General features: G+C 57.2%; 1 protein-coding gene across 1 annotated transcript in view; it reads right to left on the reverse strand.

Moving 5' to 3' along the window:
• The window catches only part of LGI4 (leucine rich repeat LGI family member 4), an 8,760-nt gene extending 2,366 nt beyond the window's left edge, over positions 1-6,394 (reverse strand). The window contains 8 exon segments of the mRNA XM_027769529.1: positions 2-59; positions 142-306; positions 3,178-3,347; positions 3,573-3,644; positions 3,738-3,809; positions 4,977-5,048; positions 5,476-5,547; positions 5,966-6,394. Coding sequence (XP_027625330.1) covers positions 2-59; positions 142-306; positions 3,178-3,347; positions 3,573-3,644; positions 3,738-3,809; positions 4,977-5,048; positions 5,476-5,547; positions 5,966-6,135 — 851 coding nt within the window. The 5' untranslated portion in view covers positions 6,136-6,394.
• Positions 6,395-8,670: the final 2,276 nt, after the last annotated feature.

Genomic DNA, 8,670 nt, shown 5'->3' on the forward strand with positions numbered 1-8,670 from the left:
CGCAAGCACGAAGAGGCGCGAGCCCAGCACCAGCGGCTTGCAGGACACCACGGAGGGCGCTGTGGGGGCACGGGGCTGGGTCAGGCTGGCTGGGCAGCGGCGGCGACTGGGTAGGCAGGAGGGCGGGGTGTGGGGGCTCACCCGACAGCTCCTCTTCCTGCCGGAAGCGCTGCAGGCTGTAGTCCCAGGTGAGGATCAGACAACGGCCTGCGAAGGGCTGCGCTAGGACGATGTGGGGCTCCCCCTGGTAGGAGAAGGGCTCCACACCCAGCGCCGACTCCGCGACTGTCTGGAACCAGGACAGCTCTGGGGGTGGCAGGAGAGAGTTAGGCAGTCCCCGGGGACCTCAAGGGTCTTATCCCTGAGCCTCAGTGGGGCATCTCTGAACCGAGGGCCAGCCCTGGTGTTCATAGGCCACACAGAACGGACCCTTCACCTATAGATGTAGTATGTCCGTCAGCATGGCAATCTTGACAGCTGAGTGACAGCATCCAGGAGCCCCTTGGAAACAGCATTCGACCCACAGCTTCCCCCGCCCATTCTGCTCTCTTCTCCGCTTTACAGGCAGGTCACCGAGGCCACGTGGTACAGGTGGCCAGCTGTCCAACCACTTCCATCCGTCTCAGCTGCCATGAAATGAGCTGGTGGCTGGCCACCGGGCTGCCCAGCTAGAAGCCACCTTGTCCCAATACCCTCAGTAAACTTCCTTTGCAGAAGTTAGGCATGACCATGTTGAGATCAAGTTCCCAAAGGAAGAAGTGACCAGTGTGCGAAAACAGCTTATCCTGGACTCGGTCCCCTTCCTGTCCCTCTCATGAGCCGTCATATGGCTGTACCGCCACCTGCTTTCACCAGATGCTGCCGCGCTTGCCCGGACAGCTCACCTCAGACCCTTCTTTAATTCATGGTACTTTGAGCCTCTTGGTTACTGCGGCTTAGCCATTACGGTAATGGATGCACCAGGGCTGCCCAGCAGTGCCAGGCAATGGACTCCAGGGGGTGCTACCTCACTCTACACGCCAGGTCCTGTTTCCAGGTGCCATATCACTAAGGATACCCACCCCGAGGGGCAGTTTTTAAAAATGTCCATCATAGGGAACCAGCAGTTAGTGTAATGGCTATGTCGCTGGACTCCCACATAGTCGACCGCGGTTCGTGTCCTGGACCCGGTGGCTTAAAACTCACACCGGGCGCGTGTGCGTGCGTGCCCAAGATCCCGAGAGGAGAATGGAGGAGAAGGGATTGCGGCGTGACCATCCCCCCTGGGGAGTGATTTCTTGCTTTCTGTCTCTATGTCTCTCTCTGTCTGTCTGGCGAGCGCACGCGCCCTACAGTGAAAATCTCTCCAAAAAAAAAAAAAAAATGTCCATCATAGGGCCAGCAGGTGGCGTGGAGGTTAAGGCACTGTATCTCATATGGCTGACGATGCAGTTCAAGTCCCAGACCCAGCGGCTTGAAAATCACACTGGGTGCGTGTGCATGCATTTCCAAAATCCCAAGGGGAGGATGGAGGAGAAGAGATTGTGGCATGGCCATCTCCCTGAGGCCTGCTTTCTCTCTTTCTCTATGTCTCTCCAACAAGCACACACACCCTATAGCAAAAACTTAAAAAAAAAAAATGACATCACATCATCTCCTGCTCAAGACCCTCTGGCCCTCAGAGCGAAGTTCACTCTTTTCTCTGTGGCCTTCCAAGTCTTGTTGTTGCCAGGAAGTCCTATGCCACCGTCAACTCATCTGTGCCCTTTCCTTCACAAACTATCCACCCTGGACACACCCGCTGGCTTTTGATTCTCAGCAGGACAAGCTCTATGCCACCTGAGGGCCACTGCCCACAGCATCCCCTCTCTCCAGGTGCCCTCCGTTCTGTGGCCCTCTTCAGAGAAACCTTTTCTCATCTACCCCCTCCTACATAAGACAGGAACAAATTCTCTCTCTCTCTTTTAATTTGCTAGAGAGTGTGTGTGCCCACCAGAAAAACAGACAGAGAAGAGGACAGAGAGAAAGCACCTCCAATGGGGCGTGGTCATGCCACACTCCTTTCTCCATTTCTCCGTCCCGTCAGGATTCTTTTCAAGCCACCAGGGTAGGATTCGAACAGTGGTCTGCCATGTGAGATCTGGCTCCCTTCGTCACCAAACTAGGGGGCCAGCCCAGGAGCCCCCATAACCTCTCTTGTCACCCCCTGTGTTTATTACTGTGTGTAGCATACATTTATTTACTGCGCAATGTCTCATTTCATGTCTGTCTCCCCAAACCCCCATGACTGTACGTCCCATGAGAATAAGGCTCAGGCTGTCTTAGACATCATGGTGTGCCTGTCACCTCCCACAAGACAGGCACAGGGTGGACCTCGCTGAATGCTTGTTGAAGAACTGAATAATGAATGACCACTAAGGTGAAGCCTCTTGTCCTGTGTGTCCTGCAGACCAAAATTATACCTTACACGTAAATCATTATTGTTATTGTTATATGAAGAATAGCATTCGTAAAGAGCCTCCTGGTTTGAACTCAAGTGTCTGTTCTTTCAGGAATCCCTCTCTGACCTGCCAGCTCTCTCTGGCCCTGGCTGGGGCCCTGACCCTAACTCTGGGCTCCCTCAACTCCCACAGCCTTCCCTGTCCCCAGTCTGACCCCTCGGCCTGTGCCTCCCCGGCACAGCCCCGATCACTCCGGCCACCACTGTCTGAGCCTGCTCTCCTCCGGACTGTGGGCTCTGGGAGGGCGAGACTCGGGCCATCTTCGCCAGCGCTGTGCTCTCTGCACTGCCCAGCACCCTCGGAAGCACGAGATGTATTTATGGGAGCGAAGGAAACACAAGCGAGGTGATGTTGCTCGTGCAGTTCCTAGCACAGTACATGGTGCAGAGGAGGTGCTCAGAAAGTGGTCAGTTCTGTAAGGAGAGCGAGCCTCCCATCCCAGGCCCTGCACCCCAAATGCTGTACAGATGTGGGTGCCTCACTGAATTCTCCCAGCAACCTACCGTTACCACCCCCATTTTACAGATGAGGAAACTGAGGCTCAGGAAGGTGAGGCTGCCGGTTCAGGGTCTCATAGCCAGGAAGTGGCAGGGTAGGGAGTGAGGTCAACCCTCAGCCTCGGCAGCTGTTCCCCTGGTCTCCCTCCTTCTCCTGGGAACCCCTGCTGTCCCTCCCACCCCGCCGAGAAAGCCCCCACCTATGGCTCTGCACTTGAACGTCTTGGGGTCGAGGTGGTGGAGCTGCATGTGGGTCAGGGCGGCAGGGCCCGCGCAGGCCCCAGTCCCCACGCTGACGTTGGCGGTGGGCGTCCACTGCAGCAGCCAGAGGACACGGCAGTCGCACTGGAACGGATTCCCACGGAGGTCCCTGGGGTAAGAGGCCGGGGAGGGGCTGCGACCCGGCTTCCACCCTGGAGGCCATGCTCCCCACCCCCTCCCCGGGTAAGGGTCCACGGTGGGGCCGACCAGTGACACGAACAACAGACAAGAACCATCACAGCCACACTCATGCATGCCAACCACAATGGGCACAGAGGCTCCCGTCCCACACACGTCCCCTGTCCCCCACCCTCCCAGCCCCCTGGAGCCTCACACATGAGTCAGCGTCTCTAGGCCTCGGAACAGGAATCTGGGGAGGGCCTCCAGGTGGTTATTGGCCAGGCTCCTGGTGGAGGAAGAGAAGGAGGAGCTGTCAGGAGCTGCAGAGGTGGAGTGTGGGGTGCCTGTCATGGAGGGCTGGGGTGGTGGAGGCACGCACAGGTGTGTGAGGGAGCGAAGTCCTCGGAGGGCATTCTTAGAGATGGAGCCAATCTCATTGTCCTCGATGAAGCTGTGGATGGAAGGAGGGGTGAAGAGAGGCCCCGCTGCTCCCTGGGGGGAAAACTCACCCCATGGAAGCCATAGGCTACTGGAAGGGCTGAATTCTCCCTCCAATACCTGGAACAATCCCAGGGGAAGCTTCCTCAGAAACCTCTCCTTGCCAGGGTCTCAGCCCACAACCCCAGGAACCAAGAGCCTGGCCCTGCGGTCATTGCCAGCCTCACGGTGTACACGGCCACCATGATCACCAACACGAGCAGCACCGATACCACCGACCAGTTTCACCCGCCGTGGTCATCCCTGTGACCAACACCATCCCTGGCATCCCCAGCATCTGGGCCTCTATCATCATCCCGACCCTAGTACCAGTCACTGCTGTCACTCCCAACACCAAACCATGCCACCATCGTCACCAACACTGCCACCGTTACCACAAACATTAACACTAGCACCAGCATTGCCAAACCTACACCATTACCCCAACACTCACATCTTCACCCACCACCAGCACCCCCCTGCCACAATTTTCATAAATACCACCTCCACCGTCATCACCAGCGATAGTCCCACTGCTACCGTCACCAACCCCCAACACACAGCTGTCACTGACATTGACACCAACACCATAATCACCACCCCCACCCACTTTATCATCAGTGTCACCAATAACGCTGTCCCCATTGGGTCCGCCATGTTTATCCACATCTTCCCCGCTCCATCATTATCAATAATGCCACTGCTTCCCTGTTGACAGCAGCAACAGGGTCACCACCACCACCATCAGTACCAAAGACACCAGCCCCAATGACAGCTTGTGATACCGTCCTCCCCATCAGTACCACACCATCAGCACTAACACTGTCACCATGGCAGCCTCACTTGCTGTTACTCTGAGACACTTCCCGACTCTAGCTCTTTACACACATCCTCCCTGGGCTCCCATAGTCAGGTGGGGCCAGAGGCAGGCTCTGGCTATCCAGGCCCTCTGTGGACTTGACACACAGAGGTGAGGGAGCAGGTGGAGATGGTACAGCCGGTCAGTAGCCGACCCCACCCAAGGAGCGGAGGAGGGGCCCTTGTCCAGATCCCTCCTGCACAAGGTCACAGCCCCTACCTCCTCACAGAAGGGTCCCTCCTCCCCCCAGGCCCACCTATCCCACCCCCCGGCTTCACTCACAGGTACTGCAGGTGGGACAGGCCCGTGAACGCATCGTCCTCAATTATGGAGAAGGAGTTGAATGTGAGGAGGCTGGGAAGGGAGCCAGAGAGAAATTTTTCCAGAGTCGCTGCCCCTATCTGACATTTTAACCTCAGCCCCCACCCTTGGCTCACACGAGCGTGGGCGTGTACACATACGCATATAGGTGTGAATATGTGTACAAATAGTGCACACACCCGCACACGTGCATGAACACTCACCCCGTACCTACATGTGCACGCATTCCACATGCACATGCATGAACACCCAGCCCACACCTGTGCACACCCTCACATGTGCATGAACACCCACCATGCTCTGCACACCCCACACGCACATGCATGGACACCCACCTCACACCTGAGCACACACCCTCACACGTGCACGAACACCCGCTCCATGCCTGTGCACACCGGCAGGCACGTGCGTGAACGCCCACTCCCTCGAGCTAGTCACCAGCCCAGCCAGGCCCACTCACAGCAGGTGCAGTGACGGCATCCTCAGGAAGCTGCCGGCCTTCAGCTGGGGGACCCCGGTCCTGACGAGGGAGCTGGGGAGGTGGGTGGGGCGGGTGAGGAGGAAGACACTCCAGCGCCCCAGTCTGGATCAGCGTTCTCTGCTGCCTGGGAGACTCGGCACGCCACCCTGACCCTCACCACGTTTCCCCTGCAACCCAGGGGAGGGGGCACTTGTTCTCCTTGCTGGCGAGGACCCTGGCAGCACTGGGCCCATGCCCGGGCTGTTCCTTCTCCTGGGCCCCAAGTGCTGTCCCTGCCCTAGGAGATTTCCACCCTGCTCCCCTCCAAATTTCAGAAGACCCCTTCCAGGCATCCCAAGATCCTTTGCCGTCCACTTCCCAAGATCCTGTGGGTCCTTGTTCCTTTGGGGACTCCTGTACCCTGCCCTAACCCCTAGGGTCCTAGGACGCCCCCTACTCCTGTCTCAGGCTCACAGAGGCTGACACTCACAGGGACAGCAGCGTTGGGGAGAAGCTCTCCGGCAGGTCCGGGGTGCCCTCACACAGGGCACTGTCCTTGGAGCAGGAGCAGCGCAAGGGGCACTTTCCCTTTGGGGGTCTCCAGGCTGCCCCCACCCCTGCCCCAGCCAGGAACAGCAGCAGAATGCCTGTCCCTGCCATGCCCTCTCACCCCCTGGCTGAGGCCCCCACTGCTCTGCACCCAGCTCGGCCCAAGACACCGCATCTCCTACGCCAGGCGATCCTCCATCTGCCTTGGTTGGCTCTGCCGGCCCTCGCGCTCTTCCTCCGTCTCGCCTTCGGCCTGCCTTTCTCCCTGCGTCTCTCTCTGTCTAGTTCTCTCTCTCAGTCCACTCAATGAGTTAGTCTGTTTCCCTATTTTCTATTTCTGTCTTTGTCTCTATGTCTCTCTATTTTCATCTCCCTGTCTCTGTCTGTCCTGCAGTCTCTTTAGGTCTCTGTCTGTCTGCTGGTTTCTGCATGTGTGTGTGTCTCCCTCTGCCTGGTGTCTTTATTTCTGTCTCCCTGCCCCTCCTCCCCCAGCTCCCTGCAGCTCCTTCGCCTCCTCTCACGCCCCTTCTCCCCGAGGGTTTGGGAGAGGACTCACTGGGCACCGGGAGGCTCCCGGAGTAGGAAGAGGAGGGGGGTCAGAGGCCATAGGAAGAGCAACCCTGGGGAAGGGCCCAGATGGCCTCATGGATGGGGGAGGGGCCACCAAGAGCTGGAACGACCCCTGCTACCCCCAGTCAGCCCCCTCCCCAAAGTCCTGACTCAACTCCATTTGGGGATTGTGAGGAGGATGTCACCAGGGTGGGGACCGGATGGCTCTGCTGATGGGAGGGGGATGGGAGGAGAAACCCCAGGGGGCTAGGGATATTCTGGCCACTCCCAGCCTGCCCCCTCCCCTGGCTCTCCAAGGGCGTGGTGGGCCCTGCCACCAAGGCGGAGGGGCCAGCTCAGGTCTAGCTGCTCCCTCTGGTGGCCACATACGGCAGAACTACTGTCCTGCCCCAAACCAAGGACCTTTGGCTCCTAACATGAAATTAACCCATTGTGGGTAGGGAGCCAACTGCAGAAATGATGACGGTGACAATGCCACCTCCTCCTTCAGCACTCACTCTGCACCGGGAAACTTAATGTTCATCCATGAACTATTGTCATCTTACCACAGCCCGCTGAGGTTGGTCCTATTATCATCAGTATTCTATAGCTGGAGACACGGAGGGAAGAGCCCAAATAACCTGAGCTCTAGGTTATCCAGTTGGGGCCAGAGCCATGAGTCAAATCCAGACAGCTGGCCCCAGGGTTTCTTGTGTTATTTTGCATTTTTTTTTTTTAAATCAGAACTCATGGATGTATGGAGAATTGGTTGTTTTCATTTGGATGGAACTTTCAGCCATTTGGCTACATTTTGCCCATGAGGTAAGAAGAAAAGCAGACACATGACACCTGCTACTCACCCTGACGTAGTAGTGATGTTTATCAAACATTTACTACATGCCAGTCTTTACAGGAAGTTACTAACAGAGTCCTCACAGCAACCCTCTGAGGGGTGTAGTGTTACTATGCCCATTTTACAGATGGGGAACCCAAGGCATGTGACGTTAAATGACTAGACTCACGGAGCTATCCCAACTGCTAGGCCTACCACCTCGTTGCCGGAGATGGGGAAGTTTCTTCCTGAAACCGAGAACACACACGGCTTCCTTCCGCACTGGTGCACACGCCTAGAACACCTGTGGGAGACTGGGGTAACAGCACCAGCCCGAAGGGCCCACAGACTTGGGTTCCCAGGCCCAGTCCTGTGTGGGCTCAGGTCAATCAGTTGACTGCCCTGGTCCTCAGTTTTCCTGTCTGTCCCATGGAGGCAATACGGCACCCACTTCTTTCATGCAGAGAGGACTATGTGAAATGACGGAGCCAACTCACCCTGGCGGGGATGGCACAGGGTGGGCACCCCACAGTGGGCGGTAGGCTTGGGGGTAGATTCTGGCTCCAGGTTCTATAGCAAACAGCTTGTGATTTGAACAAGGCCCTTGGCTTCTGGGTCCCTCGGCTGTGAGCTGGGTATGAGGAACCTCTTTGCAGGGTCTTTGAGCATTCACGTAAAGAGCTTCGCGACGGAGGGGATGAAGACAGGCTTGGACCCACCCCTGCAGAGTGCCACCCAGCAGGGCTGCCTGTGCAGTTGATGAGGAGGAAGAATGACAATGATGGATGATGATGGCTACCGGTCTCTCCATCGCTGTCCCCTCAGAGGCCACTACTGGTACGATCTCCGTTTGACAGAAGGCGACACTGAGCCACAGAGAGGTTAAGTCATTTTCCAAACATCACACAGCCAGGAAGTGCCGGGTCACTCCACGTGTGCAGTTGGTGCCCAGAGTTGGCCAATGAGGGAGGGAAGCTGGACTGACTGCAAGCTGGCCAGGTGCTCCCTCCCCAACTACCCTTTGGCTTCCCCTGACCTGCTCCCTGTGCTGTATAAACACCAGGATTATCATTAACCAGGGACTTCTGGTGACCTGGGCATGTAGGGCCACCAGGGGCAGAGGCTGAGAGGGCTCAGACTGGGACGGAGGGGGCCCTCAAAGCTGCCTGGATCCTGTGAAGTTATGTGGAGTGTACATGTGTGTGTGTACGTGTGTGTGTGTGTGCGTGTGTGTGTGTGTGTGTGTGTGTGTGTGTGTGAGATAC

The sequence above is a fragment of the Tupaia chinensis genome, unplaced genomic scaffold (genome assembly GCF_000334495.1).
Source record: "Tupaia chinensis unplaced genomic scaffold, TupChi_1.0 Scaffold149922_1, whole genome shotgun sequence".
Classification (NCBI taxonomy): domain Eukaryota; kingdom Metazoa; phylum Chordata; class Mammalia; order Scandentia; family Tupaiidae; genus Tupaia; species Tupaia belangeri.